This window comes from Salvelinus namaycush, chromosome 24 (genome assembly GCF_016432855.1).
Source record: "Salvelinus namaycush isolate Seneca chromosome 24, SaNama_1.0, whole genome shotgun sequence".
In the NCBI taxonomy this organism is placed as follows: Eukaryota; Metazoa; Chordata; class Actinopteri; order Salmoniformes; family Salmonidae; genus Salvelinus; species Salvelinus namaycush.
In genome coordinates this window covers 30,763,987-30,787,340 of record NC_052330.1, presented here as the reverse complement: position 1 = coordinate 30,787,340, position 23,354 = coordinate 30,763,987, and the positions used below count along the sequence as shown (strand labels likewise).

The 23,354-nt window shown below is 46.4% G+C and overlaps 1 protein-coding gene across 1 annotated transcript in view; it reads right to left on the bottom strand.

Moving 5' to 3' along the window:
- Positions 1-22,870, bottom strand: part of LOC120019173 (serine palmitoyltransferase 2-like) — a 31,736-nt gene extending 8,866 nt beyond the window's left edge. The window contains exons 1-9 of the mRNA XM_038962470.1: positions 22,642-22,870; positions 15,450-15,644; positions 14,506-14,660; positions 13,763-13,911; positions 12,922-13,046; positions 9,796-9,889; positions 9,145-9,250; positions 7,799-8,018; positions 6,344-6,470 (exon numbers count right to left, since the gene is read on the bottom strand). Of these exons, the coding sequence (XP_038818398.1) occupies positions 6,344-6,470; positions 7,799-8,018; positions 9,145-9,250; positions 9,796-9,889; positions 12,922-13,046; positions 13,763-13,911; positions 14,506-14,660; positions 15,450-15,644; positions 22,642-22,800 (1,330 nt within the window). The 5' untranslated portion in view covers positions 22,801-22,870. The remainder of the gene's footprint in view (positions 1-6,343; positions 6,471-7,798; positions 8,019-9,144; positions 9,251-9,795; positions 9,890-12,921; positions 13,047-13,762; positions 13,912-14,505; positions 14,661-15,449; positions 15,645-22,641) is intronic.
- Positions 22,871-23,354: the final 484 nt, after the last annotated feature.

Below are 23,354 nucleotides of genomic sequence, written 5' to 3'. Positions count from 1 at the left end.
CCATCAATCTACACACAATACCCCATAATGACAAAGCAAAAACAGATTGACATTTTTGCTAATTTATTATAAATAAAAAATGTAAATTTACAAGGGTATTCAAAAAATTTACACATTTACAAGGGTATTCAGACTATTTACTCAGTACTTTGTTGAAGCACTATTGGCAGCGATTACAGCCTCGAGTTCCGGAGCACACCTGTATTTGGGAGGTTCATCCTATTCCTCTCTGCAGATCCTCTCAAGCTCTGTCAGGTTGGATAGGGAGCGTTGCTGTACAGATATTTTCAGGTCTCTACAGAGATCTTCGATCGGGTTCAAGTCTGGACTCTGGCTGGGCCACTCAAGGACATTCAGAGACTTGTCCCGGAGCCACTCCTGCATTGCCTTGCTGTGTGCTTAGGGTTGTTGTCCTGTTGGAAGGTGAACCTTCCCCCGTCTGAAGTCCTGAGCACTCTGGAGCAGGTTTTCATCAAGGATCTCTGTACTTTTCTCTGTTCATCTTTCCCTTGATCCTCGATCCTGACTGGTCTCCCAGTCCCTGCCACTGAAAAATATCCCCACAGCAAGATGCTGCCACCACCATGCTTCACCGTAGGGATGGTGCCAGGTTTCCTCCAGACATGACGCTTGGCATTCAGGCCAAAGAGTTTAATCTTGGTTTCAAAAATAGCTTCCGCATTCAACAACCCGGTCGCATTCCACTTCGCTCCGACAGGTAGTATCACATTTCACTTCATTTCATTACAGTACAACGGTTTGATTTGTTTGATCTTAGCTAGCTACATAGCCGTCTTTGTATCAAAGATAATTGTGTAGTTTAGAGCGATTTTCTAGGTTAGCTAGCCAGCTATTTTCGTCCTTTTAACGTAACGTAACGTAATCAACACTGCTAGCTAGCCAGCTAGCCACCGAATAGCAGCACTGTAGAATCTATTACATTCAACGGAACAACGGAACGACTTGATTAGTGTAGTGTTAGCTAGCTACACAGTTGTCTTTGCTGTCCTTGTATCTAAGATAACTGTGGAGTCTAGAGTAATTTTCGGTTAGCTAGCCAGCTATTTTCGTCCGCCGCGCTGCCGTTCCCCTACCTAGTCAATACTGCTAGTCAACACTGCTAACACTGCTAACACTGCTAGCTAGCCAACTTCTACCGAATAGCAGCACTGTAGAAACTATTACATTACAACGGAACGATTTGACTAGTGTAGTGTTAGCTAGCTAGTGTTAGCTAGCTACATAGTTGTCTTTGCTGTCCTTGTATCTAGGACAATTGTGTAGTTAGACTAATTATCTGGCCAGTTACCGAGGTTACCTAGCCAGCTATCGAGGTTACCTAGCCAGCTACACTTTCAAACAAAGTCAACAACGCAGCCACTGCTAGCCAGCCTACTTCAGCAGTACTGTATCATTTTAATCATTTTAGTCAATAAGATTTTTGCAACGTAAGCTTAACTTTCTGAACATTCGAGACGTGTAGTCCACTTGTCATTCCAATCTCCTTTGCATTAGCGTAGCCTCTTCTGTAGCCTGTCAACTATGTGTCTGTCTATCCCTGTTCTCTCCTCTCTGCACAGACCATACAAACGCTTCACACCGCGTGGCCGCGGCCACCCTAACCTGGTGGTCCCAGCCCGCACGACCCACGTGGAGTTCCAGGTCTCCGGTAGCCTCTGGAACTGCCGATCTGCGGCCAACAAGGCAGAGTTCATCTCAGCCTATGCTTCCCTCCAGTCCCTCGACTTCTTGGCACTGACGGAAACATGGATCACCACAGATAACACTGCTACTCCTACTGCTCTCTCTTCGTCTGCCCACGTGTTCTCGCACACCCCGAGAGCTTCTGGTCAGCGGGGTGGTGGCACCGGGATCCTCATCTCTCCCAAGTGGTCATTCTCTCTTTCTCCCCTTACCCATCTGTCTATCGCCTCCTTTGAATTCCATGCTGTCACAGTTACCAGCCCTTTCAAGCTTAACATCCTTATCATTTATCGCCCTCCAGGTTCCCTCGGAGAGTTCATCAATGAGCTTGATGCCTTGATAAGCTCCTTTCCCGAGGACGGCTCACCTCTCACAGTTCTGGGTGACTTTAACCTCCCCACGTCTACCTTTGACTCATTCCTCTCTGCCTCCTTCTTTCCACTCCTCTCCTCTTTTGACCTCACCCTCTCACCTTCCCCCCCTACTCACAAGGCAGGCAATACGCTTGACCTCATCTTTACTAGATGCTGTTCTTCCACTAACCTCATTGCAACTCCCCTCCAAGTCTCCGACCACTACCTTGTATCCTTTTCCCTCTCGCTCTCATCCAACACTTCCCACACTGCCCCTACTCGGATGGTATCGCGCCGTCCCAACCTTCGCTCTCTCTCCCCCGCTACTCTCTCCTCTTCCATCCTATCATCTCTTCCCTCTGCTCAAACCTTCTCCAACCTATCTCCTGATTCTGCCTCCTCAACCCTCCTCTCCTCCCTTTCTGCATCCTTTGACTCTCTATGTCCCCTATCCTCCAGGCCGGCTCGGTCCTCCCCTCCCGCTCCGTGGCTCGACGACTCATTGCGAGCTCACAGAACAGGGCTCCGGGCAGCCGAGCGGAAATGGAGGAAAACTCGCCTCCCTGCGGACCTGGCATCCTTTCACTCCCTCCTCTCTACATTTTCCTCTTCTGTCTCTGCTGCTAAAGCCACTTTCTACCACTCTAAATTCCAAGCATCTGCCTCTAACCCTAGGAAGCTCTTTGCCACCTTCTCCTCCCTCCTGAATCCTCCTCCCCCCTCCTCCCTCTCTGCAGATGACTTCGTCAACCATTTTGAAAAGAAGGTCGACGACATCCGATCCTCGTTTGCTAAGTCAAACGACACCGCTGGTTCTGCTCACACTGCCCTACCCTGTGCTCTGACCTCTTTCTCCCCTCTCTCTCCAGATGAAATCTCGCGTCTTGTGACGGCCGGCCGCCCAACAACCTGCCCGCTTGACCCTATCCCCTCCTCTCTTCTCCAGACCATTTCCGGAGACCTTCTCCCTTACCTCACCTCGCTCATCAACTCATCCTTGACCGCTGGCTACGTCCCTTCCGTCTTCAAGAGAGCGAGAGTTGCACCCCTTCTGAAAAAACCTACACTCGATCCCTCTGATGTCAACAACTACAGACCAGTATCCCTTCTTTCTTTTCTCTCCAAAACTCTTGAACGTGCCGTCCTTGGCCAGCTCTCCTGCTATCTCTCTCAGAATGACCTTCTTGATCCAAATCAGTCAGGTTTCAAGACTAGTCATTCAACTGAGACTGCTCTTCTCTGTGTCACGGAGGCGCTCCGCACTGCTAAAGCTAACTCTCTCTCCTCTGCTCTCATCCTTCTAGACCTATCGGCTGCCTTTGATACTGTGAACCATCAGATCCTCCTCTCCACCCTCTCCGAGTTGGGCATCTCCGGCGCGGCCCACGCTTGGATTGCGTCCTACCTGACAGGTCGCTCCTACCAGGTGGCGTGGCGAGAATCTGTCTCCTCACCACGCGCTCTCACCACTGGTGTCCCCCAGGGCTCTGTTCTAGGCCCTCTCCTATTCTCGCTATACACCAAGTCACTTGGCTCTGTCATAACCTCACATGGTCTCTCCTATCATTGCTATGCAGACGACACACAATTAATCTTCTCCTTTCCCCCTTCTGATGACCAGGTGGCGAATCGCATCTCTGCATGTCTGGCAGACATATCAGTGTGGATGACGGATCACCACCTCAAGCTGAACCTCGGCAAGACGGAGCTGCTCTTCCTCCCGGGGAAGGACTGCCCGTTCCATGATCTCGCCATCACGGTTGACAACTCCATTGTGTCCTCCTCCCAGAGCGCTAAGAACCTTGGCGTGATCCTGGACAACACCCTGTCGTTCTCAACTAACATCAAGGCGGTGGCCCGTTCCTGTAGGTTCATGCTCTACAACATCCGCAGAGTACGACCCTGCCTCACACAGGAAGCGGCGCAGGTCCTAATCCAGGCACTTGTCATCTCCCGTCTGGATTACTGCAACTCGCTGTTGGCTGGGCTCCCTGCCTGTGCCATTAAACCCCTACAACTCATCCAGAACGCCGCAGCCCGTCTGGTGTTCAACCTTCCCAAGTTCTCTCACGTCACCCCGCTCCTCCGCTCTCTCCACTGGCTTCCAGTTGAAGCTCGCATCCGCTACAAGACCATGGTGCTTGCCTACGGAGCTGTGAGGGGAACGGCACCTCAGTACCTTCAGGCTCTGATCAGGCCCTACACCCAAACAAGGGCACTGCGTTCATCCACCTCTGGCCTGCTCGCCTCCCTACCACTGAGGAAGTACAGTTCCCGCTCAGCCCAGTCAAAACTGTTCGCTGCTCTGGCACCCCAATGGTGGAACAAACTCCCTCACGACGCCAGGACAGCGGAGTCAATCACCACCTTCCGGAGACACCTGAAACCCCACCTCTTTAAGGAATACCTAGGATAGGATAAAGCAATCCTTCTGACCCCCCCCCCCCCCCTTAAAAGATTTAGATGCACTATTGTAAAGTGGCTGTTCCACTGGATGTCATAAGGTGAATGCACCAATTTGTAAGTCGCTCTGGATAAGAGCGTCTGCTAAATGACTTAAATGTAAATGTAATGTAAATGTTTCATCAGACCAGAGAATCTTGTTTCTCATGGTCTGAGAGTCTTTAGATCACAATTGGCAAACGGCAAGGGGCTGTCATGTGCCTTTTAGTGAGGAGTGGCTTCCCTCTGGCCATTCAACCATAAAGGCCTGATTGGTGCAGTGCTGCAGAGATGGTTGTCCTTCTGGAAGGTTCTCACATCTCCACAGAGGAACTCTGGAGCTCTGTTAGAGTGACCACTGGGTTCTTGGTCACCTCCCGGACCAAGGCCCTTCTCCCAATTGCTCAGTTAGGCCGGGCAGCCAGCTCTAGGAAAAGTCTTGGTGGTTCCAAACTTCATCCATTTAAGAATGATGGAGGCCACTGTGTTCTTGGGGACCTTCAATGCTGCAGACATTTTTTGGTACCCTTCCGCAGAACTGTGCCTCAACACAATCATGGATTGGTTTTTACTCTGACATTGGCTGTCAACTGTGGGACCTTATATAGACAGGTGTGTGACTTTTCAAATCATGGCCAATCAATTGAATTTACCACAGATGGACTCCAATCAAGTTGTAGAAACGTCTCATGGATGATCAGTGGAAACAGGATTCACCTGAGCTCAATTGAGTCTCATAGCAAAGGGTCTGAATACTTGTGTAAAGGTATTTCTGTTGATTTTTAATAAACTGTTTTCGCTTTGTCATTTCGGGGGATTGTGTGTTGATTGATGAGGATTTATTTTTAAATCCGTTTTAGAATAAGGCTGTAATGTAACAAAATGTGGAAAAAGTCAAGGGGTCTGAATACACAGTATACTGAACCAAAATATAAATGCAACATTTTCAAATATTTTTCTGATTTAGAGATCATTTAAGGAAATCAGTGAATTGAAATACATTCATTTGGCCATAATCTATGGATTTCACATGACTGGGCAGGGGTACAGCCACGGGGAAGCCTGGGAGGGCATAGGCCACACCCACTTGGGAGACAGGCCCACCCACTGTGGAGCCAGGCCCAGCCAATCAGAATGAGTTTTTCCCCACAAAAGGGTTTTATTTCAGACAGAAATACTCCGCACCACACCTCCCTGACGATGCCTCAGGTGAAGAAGCCGGATGTTGAGGTCCTGGGCTGGCGTGATTACACGTGGTCTGCGGCTTTGAGGTCGGTTGTACGTACTGACAAATTCTCAGAAAATGAAGTTGGAGGAGGCTTATGGTGGAGAAATGAACATCAAATTATCTGGAAACAGCTCTGGTGGACATTCCTGCAGTCAGCATGCCAATTGCAAACTCCCTCAAAACCTGAGACATCTGTGACATTGTGTTGAGTGACTAAACAGCACATTTTAGAGTGGGCTTTTATTGTCCCCAGCACAAGGTGCACCTGTGTAATGATCATGCTGTTTAATCAGCTTCTTGATATGCCACACCTGTCAGGTGGATGGATTATCTTGGCAAAGGAGAAATGCTCACTAACAGGGATGTAAACAAATGTGTCCACAAAATTTGAGCGAAATAAGCTTTTTGTGCGTATGGAACATTTCTGGGATCTTTTATTTCAACTCATGAAACATGGGACCAAGACTTTACATGTTGCGTTTATATTTTTGTTCAGTATACATATAAAACAGGGGTAAAGTGTTACTGATTGCAGGATTTGGGATACTAACTAGTTCTATTTCAGCTACACAGTGTGTTTCCTCCCAGCTGATGGAGGCTGGCTGTGTAAACTCACCCAGAGTGGTACCGTCCTCCCCCATGATAATCTTCATAGAAGTGATGATCTGTTGGGACACAGGAGGAGACATGGAGGTGGCGTAGATAGCACTGTGGGAGTGGGACCGCAGGTAGTCTATCAACTCCTATGGGGGAAGAGAAGAGGCCATTGTCATTCTCATGTAGACAGTATGGGATCTATTCAGAAATCAAACGTGCTCCAACTGAGCCATGGAAGTCTGGTTTCACTGTGGGAAATGTCTCATTGGGCAATGATGAAACCGGCTTGTCCTGTTGATGACGAAACCACCACACCAAAACTTTTTCAGTAAACTGTATCAGTAACCAGCCCTGAAAACAAAGGCTTCGACTCATAATATACATGTCATGACTCATGTCAGTGGCGATTATCTGTGTAGGAACACCCAAGGCAGTTTCAGTGTTAGAAGGGAGGGACCCCTGCACCTAGCTCTGTTGTAACTGAATGTTTTGGTGTTTCCAGCACTGAGTGCTGCTTCAGAGGTCTTGGCACCCCGCCAAGAACATTTCTCCTGATCGCAGATCTTTTGGCGTTGCTTAGCCATACTTCCTAGTCTAGTATTCATTCACTTAATGGAACGGGAACATGAGGAAAAAAGCTGGCACTCAAGTTTCTGCCTTTCGGAGAGAGCTGGCTATCCTCCAGCAGCGGCCTAGTCCTCCGATCTATCCTCCAGCAGCGGCCTAGTCCTCCGATCTATCCTCCAGCAGCGGCCTAGTCCTCCGATCTATCCTCCAGCAGCGGCCTAGTCCTCCGATCTATCCTCCAGCAGCGGCCTAGTCCTCCGATCTATCCTCCAGCAGCGGCCTAGTCCTCCGATCTATCCTCCAGCAGCGGCCTAGTCCTCCGATCTATCCTCCAGCAGCGGCCTAGTCCTCCGATCTATCCTCCAGCAGCGGCCTAGTCCTCCGATCTATCCTCCAGCAGCGGCCTAGTCCTCCGATCTATCCTCCAGCAGCGGCCTAGTCCTCCGATCTATCCTCCAGCAGCGGCCTAGTCCTCCAATCTATCCTCCAGCAGCGGCCTAGTCCTCCGATCTATCCTCCAGCAGCGGCCTAGTCCTCCGATCTATCCTCCAGCAGCGGCCTAGTCCTCCGATCTATCCTCCAGCAGCGGCCTAGTCCTCCGATCTATCCTCCAGCAGCGGCCTAGTCCTGCGATCTATCCTCCAGCAGCGGCCTAGTCCTCCGATCTATCCTCCAGCAGCGGCCTAGTCCTCCGATCTATCCTCCAGCAGCGGCCTAGTCCTCCGATCTATCCTCCAGCAGCGGCCTAGTCCTCCGATCTATCCTCCAGCAGCGGCCTAGTCCTCCGACCTATCCTCCAGCAGCGGCCTAGTCCTCCGACCTATCCTCCAGCAGCACTAAAGCTCTTGGTAAATACTCCAATAATGACCTCCCCTGACCTTTAACCTCTGTCAGACAGCCAACTCACCCTTTTTCCTCCGATATACCCTCCAGCAGCACCAAAGCTCTTAGTGAACGTTCCCATCATGATGTCAACATCTTTGGGGTCCAGACCAAAGTACTCGACCACCCCTCCACCGCGAGGTCCTAGTGCCCCGATGCTGTGGGCCTCGTCCAGGTAGAGAAAGGCCTTGTAGCGCTTCTTCAGGGCTATCACCTCAGGCAGACGCACGATGGATCCCTCCATACTGAAGATGGAGAGGAGAATGGTGAGATGTGGAGGGAGGAGAGACAGACACACACATACATGGACATGAACGTGTACGCACAGCACACACACGACATTAACGTGTACACACAGCACACACACACAAACGTGTACGCACAGCACACACACTATAAATATTCTGTGGATCAACTGTTGTGTCTGGAAAATGACCACACCGCCGTACTAAGACATGTGAACGTCTCCCTATGTGCAATCTAAAACAACGTAAGCAGTGTATGTTTCTTTTTGATCTTCATTTGCAGTGAGAAGTCAGTGACTGTGTGTTTCTCTAGATCACTCAGGGTGTGTCAGACCGTTTTAACGACACATTTAGTGAACTGATCAGGGACAGGCAGCTTCACCAAGATCCATACTGATCACAACGGATTGGTGGACCTTTACACTAAGTACATGACAAACAACTCAAGTCGCACTATATTTATGCCCACTTCTATGTAAAGACTAGGAAATTATTCAGTCAACATCCTGCCACACCCAGTTAAAAGAAACTTCCTAACTGTACGACTAGGCCGTGCCGAGCCTGCAGGGAGACTAGGCCGTGCCGAGCCTGCAGGGAGACTAGGCCGTGCCGAGCCTGCAGGGAGACTAGGCCGTGCCGAGCCTGCAGGGAGACTAGGCCGTGCCGAGCCTGCAGGGAGACTAGGCCGTGCCGAGCCTGCAGGGAGACTAGGCCGTGCCGAGCCTGCAGGGAGACTAGGCCGTGCCGAGCCTGCAGGGAGACTAGGCCGTGCCGAGCCTGCAGGGAGACTAGGCCGTGCCGAGCCTGCAGGGAGACTAGGCCGTGCCGAGCCTGCAGGGAGACTAGGCCGTGCCGAGCCTGCAGGGAGACTAGGCCGTGCCGAGCCTGCAGGGAGACTAGGCCGTGCCGAGCCTGCAGGGAGACTAGGCCGTGCCGAGCCTGCAGGGAGACTAGGCCGTGCCGAGCCTGCAGGGAGACTTTCTAAAATGTATTGTGAGCGTCTGATTCAGCTGGGGTTATTTCCATTATTTATTGGAATTCATTAATGAACGCTTAATAAGAAAACTCAGAATAGAAATGCAGATGATAGCTGTACATATGATACCTCTTAAAAAAGGTACAGTACCTGTATATTCCTTCGACCAGAATGAGGATCTTCTTCCAGGGCCTGCGTGTTCTGGGCTGGCCGTGGACTATGGCATCTCTCAACAGCTTCTCTAGACTCACCATATCTAGAGAGACAGACACAGAACATAGAAAAGCGTCTGAATAATGCAGCGTAAGTACCTGAATGTTTAGACATTGTATCCCAAGCAAGACAACAACAAGATGGCTGGCTAACACTGAGTGGCAGCAAGTCTTCGAGTGAAGAAATGTGTTTATGCGTCACATCTCCCCTGTCTTGTCAGTCTAAAATAGAATGCCAGGAGGAGCAATGAGAGAAAACAAAACAAACACTGGCACGAAATATCCATATTATTAACTGACACCTAACTACAGAGTCACGTCTAACTGGATAGGGAGGAACAGTAGATGGTGTAGAGGTGGCTGGAGATGGACGGTGGCTTACATGTGCTCAGACTAATATAAAGACAAACAAACAGCTAGACAGAGACTAGAGCTTCTAATGAGAGACAGTTGGTCTTTAGTGTTGTGTTGATTGCACGGAGCAGATTACATCCCATTGTGATCTGTAAGTTTACTGTAGAGAGCTGCCTGAGGTAATAGATAGATGGTGATCAAACAGGGTCGTCTTTGACAACACTAAATGACTCACTGTTGTGCTTGAAGACTCTGATGATGGATCCAGACAGCCGAGCGCCCAGCACCAGAGAGGCATGGTTTAACTCATCACTCAGGATCAAACAACCCTGGAATTACAGCAAAATAATATCATTTATTTACATCGCAACACAAAAACCCTAACACAGTAAAGTGGTATACAGGACAGTTTCCCTGAAGGGGGGTCACAGTCAATGACACCTCAGACATCACACCACGACACCCCACAGCCATTGTATAGTTACCACAAGACAAGTTACACAATTCCATCATCTAGTGATTGAACGATTGAGCAGAATTAGTGCATTAAGCAACGATGTAATTTCCAAGAAGAAGAGGCGAGGAGGAGGAAGTCTATCAGGAACATGTGAATGGTCCTTCGCCTCTCCTCAATGTGTGCGTCTGTCGAGAGGAAGTGTGTTGACTACTTTCACGAGGACGACCACGCGCCTGCCAGTCAGAGACTTTTACTTCACTTTTTGTCAAAACAAAACTTAGAGGAGGAGAAGTAAAGGGTTATATGAGTCAGAGAGAGTAGGGGTGGAGAGAGAGGGGGGCGGAGAGAGGAGCGGAGAGAGAGGGGGGGGAGAGAGAGAGGGGGGGGGGGGGGAGAGAGAGGGGGGGGGCGGAGAGAGAGAGAGGGGCGGAGAGTGAGCTTCCTATCCTAATAACTCAAGGCCTTTCAGGCATCATGATGATTAACGACCTGTTTCTCAATGTTTTGAAAACACACTGAGGAAACTAGAGAATTTTGGAACGGCGTGAACCCCCATATGGGGGACTTTGAGCAGTTCTGGACTGATTCCCGAATGACATGTTGGTGTCGAAAGCGCCCTGTGAACGCCGTAGTGTCCCTTGCCTTATAATGCCAAAAAGCCCCAGTTGTCTGCTCTCTATTTCCAAGTGTCAGGTTTCAGACCCTACATTTGCATAAGGAGTGACGTGTCACATTTTCTGGCCTATCCAGACAAAGAATCAATTATCTCTTCCTCTGAGCGAGTGAGCTGAGCTTGGGAGAAGGAAAATGAACGGTGACAGTCAAACGAATCCAGCCATAGTGGTTTCATCTCTGTGTGATATGCTCAGCCGGATTTACCTCTTAACTAAATCATTTCGTAGAATTGAAGCAAGACCACTTTGTCTGGGTCAGAGACGGACAAAATCACTGTGCTTAAAGCTGAAGTTGTAACGAGTCTGCAAACATTGAATGGAGTTTCTGCGCCGCTCAGAGGACGTTCAGGAGAAAATTCTCTGTCAACAGTTATATGAAATGGTGCCAATATTGTACGGTCACTAAGTATGTTCATATTTATTTTACAGTTCTAGGAACGGTGAAATTGTTTAGAATTTCATTGTTATAATATTTAAAGCATTTGTTATTTCAAGCCACACTTTTGTTGAATAGGAAAGAAATATGATTTTTCATATTTTCATAATACTTATACTATGTACTTGAGCTTGTGTCCTCAAGTGAGTAGACCTCAGCAATTTATATAAATGTTTTTACCAGAAAGGTGAGTTCCAGATCTTTCTAAAACTATGCTACATTACCAGTTATTGTTCATGGCCATCTCATGGGAAATTATTACGTTTGGGTCTATTTAGGTGGAAATCAAAATGTTGTCCTATCATTCAACTGGTTAACATCAATGAGAGGTTACTTCAGTTCATTGACTTACAGAACGTGAGAGCGAGAGCGAGATAAGAGAGATAAGAAAGAGAGAGAACAGAGATGAGACACAGAGGGTGAGAGAGAGGGTGAGAGAGAGGGTGAGAGAGAGGGTGAGAGAGAGGGTGAGAGAGAGGGTGAGATTCCTACCTAGCCAGCAGGAATGTTCATGGAGTGAGAAATACATGTAGTAAGATCAGGACCAGAAACCCTGGACCGTCATCCCAGAAACCCTGGACCGTCATCCCAGAAACTCTGGACCGTCATCCCAGAAACCCTGGACCGTCATCCCAGAAACCCTGGACCCACTCCAAGTCACATACCGCCCAAACAAATCTACAGATGATGCAATCTCTATTGAACTCCACACTGCCCTTTCCCACCTGGACAAAAGGAACACCTGTGAGAATGCTATTCATTGACTACAGCTCAGCATTCAACACCATAGTGCCCTCAAAGCTCATCGCTAAGTTAAGGACCCTGAGACTAAACACTTCCTTCTGCAACTGGATTCCCAACTTCCTGATCGGCTGCCCCCAGGTGGTGGGGGTAGGCAACAAAACATCCGCCATGCGGAACCTCAACACGGAGCCCCTTAGGGGTGCCCTTAGGGGTCTGTAGTCCCTGTTCACCCATGGCCGCGCATGACTCCAACACCATCATTAAGTTTGCAGAAGACGGTGGTTTGGCCTGATCACCAATGACGATGACACAGCCTATAGGGAAGTCAGAGACCTGGCAGTGTGGTGCCAGGACAACAACCTCTCCCTCAACGTCAGTAATACAAATTCGCTGATCGTGGACGACAGGAAACGGAGGGCCGAGCACGCCCTCATTTAAATCAAAAGGGCTGTAGTGGAGCAGGTCGAGAGCTTCAAGTTCCTCAATGTCCACATCAATAAGGACATATTATGGTCCCCACACAGCAACCCAGTCGTGAAGAGGAAACAACAATGCTTTTTCCCCCTCATGAGGCTGAAAAGATTCAGCATGGGCCCTCAGATCCTCACAAAGTTCTACAGCTGCACCACTGAGAGCGTCTTGACCGGCTGCATCACTGCTTAGTATGGCAACTGCCTGGCCTCCAACCACAAGCCACTACAGAGGACAGTGCTACAGGTTGACACGGGAGCTCAAAACCATTCCTGTCCAGTCTTTCCTGATCACACAACCGTTTCATAACCCCGGAACTTTCCTGTCCCTTCCCAATAAAAAATAAAAACAATTCGCTCCGGTCCCGTGCTCATTTTTGCACGCAGAAATATGTACACTATTGTGTTTGATTAGGAAGTATTGAAAATGATTTCAGTAATGCAAAATGCGACTGTGATATGTGGTTGTCTTACCTATATATGTTAGTTAAATGCACTGACTTTAGGCCTAAAGTCTCTGTGGATAAGAGCAGATTCTAAATGACGTAAGCATGTGAGAAATATATATTTTTATCCCTACCTTTCCAGCCAGAGCCGGAATGTTCATGGAGTTGGTAGCAAAGCCCATCCCAAACGCCATAGATGACTCCACCCCCAGGAACCTAGCAACCAGCTGTTCCAACTCCTCATGGAGATCCAGGTTACCTGGATACAGCAGGAACAGGAACATGTAAATAAAAATGATGTCTTACTTCAACGAGTGTTCATGACACCATAAAGCGTGCATGACATCAATACAAAACGTACTAACATTCACTAGTATCCATATCAGTTACAGTGACGCTCTAAATCAACATCACTATCCATTTTTAACTCAATACAACTGTCCAGGTCATACTACAATACAACAACACAAAGATGCACTACCTCAGAACAACAGCTTCCTGCACATAACAAAGGCCTGACAAAAACAACACATGGAGGACGACTTGACTAGAATGTTAATGTCCAACATGTCTTTCTATTCTGTGCTCTGTCATTGTGGGATACATGACAAGAGGACTTTTGTTTCCTTGTTTCCTTTAAAAATGGCAAAACTACCAAAGTAGACGGCACAACCAAGCCCAACAACAGAATGAGTGAGCCAGTTTGTCCCCAGAAGGTTGTCTGCAGTTTTAAATTTTACCAACGTTTTGTATCAGCGCTTCCTTTTAAATAACATATGACATTTAGAAGATATGTTTATCCAAGCGACTTAACAGTCACGCGTGCATACATTTTTGGTACGGGTAGTACCGGGAATCGAACCCACTATCCTGGCGTTGTAAGCACCATGCTCTACCTGCGGTCCAGAGATATGAGTGTTTAAAAACAAAACGGCCCTTGTCCCCAACAAGAAGGTGATTATAACCATGTCTTACCCATCTCATAGCGGGTGCTACCCACTCCAACGCCATAGTGGTGGGTCGACTCTGTGGCAGCGTCGGCACACCTCCCAGTGTTCTCAGCAAAGCCCAGGTAGTTATATGAACCCATGTTGATCACGTCTTTCACCACCTTACCTGTGTGTCTGGGTAGAAAGACAACTTATAGCAACTCTGACGAGACAGAACTACAGTTGTGTTGGAGGAGGTCCGATCTTACACTGTGAAGTCCTGTATTTTAAAACCTGCTGATAACGCTAAACACACCAAACGAAGGCTTCTGTTTCTTTTATACTGTACTTGTGAGTTTTGACAAGCAGCAAGAGTAGCTATCGTGTTGACAATAATATCAGGTTTTGTTTTGAACTTGTTCTTGACGGGTTCCCTAACACTTACATGCAGTTGTGACAGCAGCATATCCTGCCTAGCAAAGAGTGAATGAGGTTTTACCACACAACGATACGTGACAGATATTGTCTGTTGGTTTCTACACATCACGTTCGTCCCCAGATAGACTTCCCTCTCTTATCATTGTAAGTAGGACAATGACCTGTAGGTGATAGAGGGGGCATGATAGACCCATGACATGGGTCGTTCTCACACAGACCCATCTACTCCCTGTAAAAGCCATGATAGTCCATGGGTAGGTCCAGAGTCTACAGTACCATATACAATAGTCTAGTAGCTACACATGCACACAAGCCCTGTTAGAGTTATTATGGTTAGGATGGGCCACTCACTGGAAGGTCCAGTTGTAGTCTTTGGAGGCCCTCTCCAACAGGTCCATCTTGGCTCCTGGAACACTGCAGATCGGCCTGTTCCAGTTGTCACGGATACGCATGTATAGATTCCGGGTGTAGAAGTTCTCAAAGTCCTGGTACAGTGGAACAAAGTCCTAGAAAACACACAGACAGAGACACAGAGAAAGAGAGCGAGAGAGACAGAGAGAGAGTCACACAGAGAGAGAGAGACACAGAGAGAGAGAGAGAGACACAGAGAGACTTGTCAGTCATTGTTGGAATCAATAACACGGTCTGAATTTATGCAAACACACAGGTATGTCTTTCTCCCAAGCTTTCAAAGAAATCGTTTGACCTAACTGTTCAATATTAAAGCATTTGGTGTGCACTAGCCAGAAAGAGTGTGTTTATAGACAACGCAAATTCCACAGGCATAGGTGTGTCTCTTTCACAGCTTCAGGACAACTGGTTTGGCATAACGCATAACGGTTGCACTGAGCATTGCGGTTTACAAAAAAACAGGTTTCGAAAACGCTAAAGCTGTAGTGGAATGTGTCTGGAGAAATCAGTTTCACACCTTCCCATGTTACACGTCTGTATAGTTCAGGCATATTTCACACCCTATTCACACAGCACCAGAGTAAATATGAGCACTGTAATAGCCTACATCATAAAACCGTTTTAGAGAGGGGTTTTAGAGGGGCGTTTTAAAGTAGAAGCAATGAATGAATGACAATGGACTAGGTAGACAGAAGTTGCCCCTAACCAGTAACCACTGACAGGGTCAGCTATTTCTCCAAACCCTTAATGGTTAAAAAAAATAATTCAGGGGCGGGGTAATCCGATTCTAGATCTGTCAGCGAGAACAAACGCGCATCCAAGACAGGAGCTAAACAGAAAAAAAGTGAATAGCCTCCAAGGAAAAACTCATCTGCATCTCTTACCTTCTGCTCTTCCCTCTCTCTGGCCACATGGCACTTCTCCATGCCCCAATGCCGGAGGAAGTCCCGCAGGTACCCGAAGATGGTGAGGATCCCGTAGCCCACGTAGGTGAGAACAGCCACAAGCAGAGGAGTCTCCTCAAACTGCTCCACAAACGCTTTGTTGTACAGGCTGTCGTTACGAACAACATGGTTGTTCTGGAAAAGAAGAAATACACAGACAAACAGAAGATGGTTGTGTTGCTGACTGGAAGGGATTTGGTGTCCATCTTTACATGCAATTTTGGTCATGCAAAGCAGGTAGCATTTGAACCACCATTTATTGGGTAGCCTAGTCTGTTCTAATATTAGCCTGTGGTGTCTGCAGAAAAGTCTAATGGTGGTTGCACCATTGCCGTCTGTCCCATGGGACACACCCAAGTTGAGGAAAGATCAACAAATGGCATTTGAGTGAGTAAACTGAGCCATTGATCACAGAAGTGTGAAACTAATCTACATATAACACAGATGCAGAAGTGTTAAACCCAGCAGAGATACTGTATCTCTCTGACTCTCCTTACAAGGTCATGATTTACTTTTAGTCAGGCCTAATCTGTTTGCTCTATAGAAACATGCAGAATATGTGACAGTCGGAAGTTTACATACACCTTAGACAAATACATTTAAACTCAATTTAATCCTAGTAAAAAATCCCTGTTTTAGGTCAGTTAGGATCACCACTTTATTTTAAGAATGTGAAATGTCAGAATAATAGTCGAGCAAATTATTTATTTCAGCTTTTATTTCTTTCATCACATTCCCAATGGGTCAGAAGATTACATACACTCAATTAGTATTTGGTAGCATTGCCTTTAAATTTTTGAACTTGGGTCAAACGTTTCAGGTAGCCTTCCACAAGCTTCCCACAATAAATTGGGTGAATTTTGGCCAATTCCTCCTGACAGAGCTGGTGTAACTGAGTCAGGTTTGTAGGCCTCCTTGCTCACACACGCCTTTTCAGCTCTGCACACACATTTTCTATAGGATTGAGGGCAGGGCTTGTGATGGCCACTCCAATACCTTGACTTTGTTGTCCTTAAGTCATTTTGCCACAACTTTGGAAGTATGCTTGGGGTCATTGTCCATTTGGAAGACCCATTTGTAACCAAGCTTTAACTTCCTGACTGATGTCTTGAGATGTTGCTTCAATATATCCACAATTTTCCTGCCTCATGATGCCATCTATTTTGTGAAGCGCACCAGTCCCTCCTGCAGCAAAGCACCCCCACAACATGGGGATGCTGCCACCCACGTGCTTCACGGTTGGGATGGTGTTCTTTGGCTTGCAAGCCTCCCCCTTTTTCCTCCAAACATAATGATGGTCATTATGGCCAAACAGTTCTATTTTTGTTTCATCAGACCAGAAGACATTTCTCCAAAAAGTACAATCTTTGTCCCCACGTGCAGTTGTAAACCGTAGTCTGGCTTTTTAATGGTGGTTTTGGAGCAGTGGCTTCTTCCTTGCTGAGCAGCCTTTCATGTTATGTTGATATAAGACTTGTTTTACTGTGGATAAAGATACTTTTGTACCTGTTTCCTCCAGCATCTTCACAAGGTCCTTTACTGTTGTTCTGTGATTGATTTACACTTTTCGCACCAAAGTACGTTCATCTCTAGGAGACAGAACGCGTCTCCTTCCTGAGCGGTATGACGGCTGCTTGGTCCCATGGTGTTTATACTTGCGTACTATTGCTTGTAAAGATGAACGTGGTACCTTCAGGCGTTTGGAAATTGCTCCCAACGATGAACCAGACTTGTAGAGATCTACCATTTTCTTCTGAGGTCTTGGCTGATTTCTTTTGATTTTCCCATGATGTCAAGTAAAGAGGCATGGACTTTGAAGGTAGGCCTTGAAATACATCCACAGGTACACCTCCAATTGACTCAAATGATGTCAATTAGCCTATCAAAAGCATCTAAATCCATGACATAATTTTCTGGAATTTTCCAAGCTGTTTAAAGGGACAGTCAACTTAGTGTATGAAAACTTCTGATCCACTGGAAATGTGATACAGTGACTTATAAGTGAAATTATGTCTGTAAACAATTGTTGGAAAAATTACTTGTCATGCACAAAGTAGATGTCCTAACCGACTTGCCAAAACAATAGTTTGTTAACAAGAAATTTGTGGAGTGGTTGAAATACGAATGTTAAATGACTCCATCCTAAGTGTATGTAAACTTCCAACTGTATGTATGCATGTATGTATGTATGTATGCATGCATGTATGTATGTATATATGCCTACAGATTAGATCCTTTGAATAAAGATTGTTTGTACAAAACAGACCCCTGAATAGTGACAGTGTTTTTTATCCCTCCTGCAAAACCAGATCACCTGGACCCTGGGCCCAGAGGGCTATCCAGAGGGCTATCCAGAGGATAGAGGGCTATCCAGAGGGTTATCCAGAGGATAGAGGGCTATCCAGAGGGCTATCCAGAGGGCTATCCAGAGGATAGAGGGTTATCCAGAGGGCTATCCAGAGGGCTATCCTGAGGATAGAGGGCTATCCAGAGGGTTATCCAGAGGATAGAGGGCTATCCAGAGGGTTATCCAGAGGATAGAGGGCTATCCAGAGGGTTATCTAGAGGATAGAGGGCTATCCAGAGGGCTATCCAGAGGGCTATCCAGAGGGCTATCCAGAGGGCTATCCAGAGGGCTATCCAGAGGGCTATCCAGAGGGCTATCCAGAGGGCTATCCAGAGGGCTATCCAAAGGCTTTTCATTGAGGCTGAACTGTGGCTTGTTGTGTTGAAAACTAAACTCTCAAATCAAATGACCTAAAGTCAGTCAGCCTGGTCACCCATTAAACCCTGGCTGCTTAGCAACCACATGTGACCCAGTCATGCCTCTCGCTACCTTTATGGTGTGTGCGCGCATGTGGACTACGTGCTCAATGCAACTCAGAACTGATCCCAGAGTCATTCTCCCATAAGGAACGGACATGATGAAATAGCCCTCTAAACTACACCACTAACCCACATACAGGTCTGACTGCTAACAACTAGACCTTCAAGCTAACTGAAACACAAAGAGAAATGTTTAAAGTCAAATATACCGCTCAGAGAGAGCAGTTAGTGGCCTAGGCCCTCCAGCCACTACCACAGACTAGTAAAAACCAGACAGATCATATCTGAACACATTTTATAGCTGTGCATTAGCAACCGTCCGAAGACCAACTCGTGTGAGGAACAGTAGTCTACAGTACAGGGATCTAATAGGGCGTTTCGTATTCCATGAAAAGAGACGAGTTCCACACATCCAGGACGTGTCACTGTCACATGAGCTGGATAAAGAGGTCTTATAGGAGGGCAATGCCAACGAAGTGAATGCCCAGGCTCTCAATTTTTGCCGCTCCTAAACCTAATCTTTATTAAAACTCTCGACGGTGATACAACACCAGGATTATCAACCAAGGGTGGGTAGGATAAGGGTACTGTTGAATTATCTGCATCACTAGCTCAACAAAGATCACCTTCGGGTTGAGAGCAACAACCTGTTAAAAGGGGCCAACCGGTCAGTTACTTTGAATTCAAAATGCTCCAAATTCCAATGATTCTGAAGGATGAATTCTTGTCCCCAAGACACTTGTTAAGATCAGACGGTAGTCTATAGGTCAAGTGTATAGAGAAAATTAATTCTGTCCATCAGTGGACTAGATGGAGTCCAGGTACACGTTATTACCATGTTGTTTGGTTTCTATACAACCCTTTCATATCTACATTGCCTGAGGGGTATAGGAAAATGGGTTCAATTTAGAATTCCACGGTAGCCTCAAGTGTGTGTCCAACCGCCCCAAGCTCCCAACACATCAAAGCCTAGCTGTCAGTGTCCCTTTTCCTCATCCTCTCGCCTTCTGTCCTCAGAGACATTCAGCCCTCCCAAGGACCACTTCCTATAGCCAGCAGTCATTATCCCCAGGGGAGGCTTGTGTTGTGTCATGTGTGTGCTGCCTGGGAGACAAAGTACTCCTCTGCAGTTACGTTGCACAACCAACTGCCCTGCCTCCCCGTTCTGATTGGTATTCTCCATGGTAGTGTCAGTAGAACTTCTATACCACGCAAACTACATGTTCATGTGTTTAAATGTTTAGTCTTTTAGGTTAGGGTGTTGGACTCCAGTAAGACTAGCTGTCACCATTTGCTTTGGCTAACGGGGATCCTAAAAAATCTAATCGTCATGTTATGCAAACTGGAAACCATATATCCTGAGGCTGCATGTATTGTGGCTGAGGATTATAAAAAAGGAAATTTGAGAAAAAGGCTGCAGAAGTTCTAACACAGACTGTAGTACTCGCAGTGCTAAAACACTCGACCACTGCTACTCCAACTTCCGGGATGCTTACAAGGCCCTCCCCCGCCCCCCTTTCGGCAAATCTGACCACGACTCCATTTTGCTCTTCCCTTCCTATAGGCAGAAACTCAAACAGGAAGTACCCGTGCTAAGAACTACTCAACACTGGTCTGACCAATCGGAATCCATGCTTCAAGATTGTTTGATCACGCGGACTGGGATATGTTCCGGGTAGCTTCAGCGAATAACATTGACGTATATACTGATACGGTGACTGAGTTTATCAGGAAGTGTATAGGAGATGTTGTACCCACTGTGACCATTAAAACCTACCCTAACCAGAAATCGTGGATAGATGGCAGCATTCGCACAAAACTGAAAGCACGAACTACCGCATTTAACCATGGAAAGGTGACTGGGAATATGGCCGAATACAAACAGTGTAGTTATTCCCTCCGCAAGGCAATCAAACAGGCAAAATGTCAGTACAGAGACAGAGGAGTCGCAATTCAACGGCTCAGACACAAGATGTATGTTCCACCTTCACTCCTCTGATCCTCAACACTGGGGTTCCACAAAGGCTTGATCACCAACAATGACAAGACAGCCTACAGCAAGGAGGTGAGGGATCTGGAAGTGTGGTGCCAGGAAAACAACCTCTCACTCAACGTCAACAAAACAAAGGAGATGATCGTGATCGTGGACTTCAGGAAACAGCAGAGGGAGCACCCCCCTATCCACATCGACGGGACCGCAGTGGAGAAGGTGGAAAGCTTCAAGTTCCTTGGTGTACACATCACTGACAAACTGAAATGGTCCACCCACACAGACAGTGTGGTGAAGAAGACGCAACAAGCACCTCTCAAACCTCAGGAGGCTGAAGAAAATGTGGCTTGTCACCTAAGACCCTCACAAACTCTTAGACGCACAATTGAGAGCATCCTGTCGGGCTGTATCACCGCCTGGTACGGCAACTGCACCACCCGCAACCGCAGGGATCTCCAGAGGGTGGTGCGGTCTGCCCATCACATCACTGGGGGAAAACTACCTGCTCTCCAGGACACCTACAGCACCCGATGTCACAGGAAGGCCAAAAAGATAATCAAGGACAACAACCACCCGAGCCACTGCCTGTTCACCCCACTATCATCCAGAAGGTGAGGTCAGTACAGGTGCATCAAAGCTGGGACCGAGAGACTGAAAAACAGCTTCTATCTCAAGGCCATCAGACTGTAAAATAGCCATCACTAGCACATTAGAGGCTTCTTCCTAGATACATAGACTTGGAATCACTGGCCACTTTAATAAATTGAACACTAGTCACTTTAATAATGTTCACATATCTTACATTACTCATCTCATATGTATATACTGTATTCTATTCTACTGAATCTTAGGCTATGTCGCTCTGACATTGCTCATCCATATATTTATATATTCTTAATTCATCATTCCTTTACTTAGATTTGTGTGTATTGAGTATATGTGCAATTGTTAGATATTACTCATTATATATTACTGCACTGTCGGAGCTAGAAACACAAGCATTTCGCTACACCCGCAATAACATCTGCTAAACACATGCATGTGACCAATAACATTTTATTTGATCATTTAAAACCTGGATAGGAGTTTGGAGTTTATAAGAGTGACTTTATGTTGTAAATGATTAGTTTAAAAGTGAGTTATGGAGAAAACAATGGTGAAAATGAGTCTAGCATGTGGCTGATTGTTAATTGGTTAGTAAACTAAATAACCTACACAATGAAAGCATAGCAGCCTATGATTACGCTGTCTAACACCCATAGCCTATTCTTCAGTCTAATCGAGGGGTCCAGGATGACCACAGGACAGAAATAACACACTCCACAGAATGGTGCAAAGAAAACAGACTCATTCTTAATGTAAAAATAAAACAAGGAAATTACAAACTTCAGAACCATAGAAGATGACACCAGGCCAATCCACATTGACTCAGAACAAATAGAATCAATTGAGCAATACAAATATCTTGGAACTATAAAATCGACTCGAAACTCTCTCGGATTGCAAACACACAACAGATATACAGAAAGGGACAACGACTGTATTTCATGAGGAGATTAAATCAATCCCCGGTCAATAAAATAATATCAGCCATGTTCTAAACATACATTGTTCAGTGTTCTCACTTTCTGTTTCCAAGCCTGGTACAATCAGCTATCCATCTAAAACAAAAACCAACGACAAAATAGTAACGCTGTCAAGCAAAATCATCGGAGTTAAACTCAAGAACATGGAAGCGCTGTTCTTGGAGAGAGTTGTGAGAGCAGGAGCGAGAATTCCCACCGACCTGACACACCCACTCAACCAGGAGTACCAGCTACCATCAACCCGCCGATAGAGTCCATCTTTACAAAACCACCTGAGCCCAGAAATCATTCATCCCCACCAGTATATGGCAATTGAATAAATAACTGCTCCCTCCCCCATACGAACTGTTAACTGTAACCACATGTGTTGCGGATGTAGTTGTTTGTAACTATATATATATACAATTGATGTACTTATGTGGTGATGCTTTGCTGTGTTGAGATGCAAGACACATTTTCACAAAACGGATACGATAAATAATTATTATAATTCAGTCAACACATTCTGAGGCTTAATCATTTCATCACAAAGCATCCACCCTATCAAACTTGTTACAATGACTCAACTTCAATACTAGTTTAAAAAAGCGACAAATAAAAATAGTTGGAATAAGTAGCTACATTTTATTGGCCTGTGTTTATTCAATCTATATTGTTGCCGGATATTCTAATGGTCATTCCCTATTCTCATCGAGCGGTAGTAGCAGTAGTGTTGACGGGTGGGCCTCACCTCACTCGGGCGCCGATTCTTCTGTTGCGGTTGTTGGAACAAGCAATGATTCTTCACGAAACCGTTCCTTCTCGATGATGTCTTACCGTTGGATGTCCGGTGGAAAACATCTCCATTTGTCAGTTTATTCGCCGAGCTCTTGGTCATACTTGGTGGCATTTATTCGCCTGAATATCCAGGTTTGTATACTTACGTGCCCGGGACCTCTCTTCTCTCTCTGTGACTGGGGAAACTGCAAATACACAATATGAGATTACCGGAAATGCACGCCCCTGTTAACTTTCAGCGACCAATGAGGAGTTTATGACGTCATGTAAAACTGAATAAATACGGGATTAGCCATGTAAATTACCATCGAAAGAGCCTGTAGTAACCTTTTGCATGGTTTTACGATTTTCACTACGAGTATCACTTCACTTGTGTGTACAGGACTTTGGTCATGTGCCATGGCCTACAGGAAAACAGTCTAAGGAGACGATTTTCCTTACACCCACCCACTGAGCCAGATGTCCCTGAATAGGATGTTTGTGAAAGTAGTATTTTTGGGAAACTGAATAGAATAACATTATTTCCAGCTTGTATGACTGTTTTAATGAATGATTCACATTATCTCCAGCGTTCATGACAACTTGTTTAAATGTTTACAGTTAATCGATTTACAATCCTCCAAGGTTACAGAATATGTTTCCTCACACACTCAGTCTACAAGATAC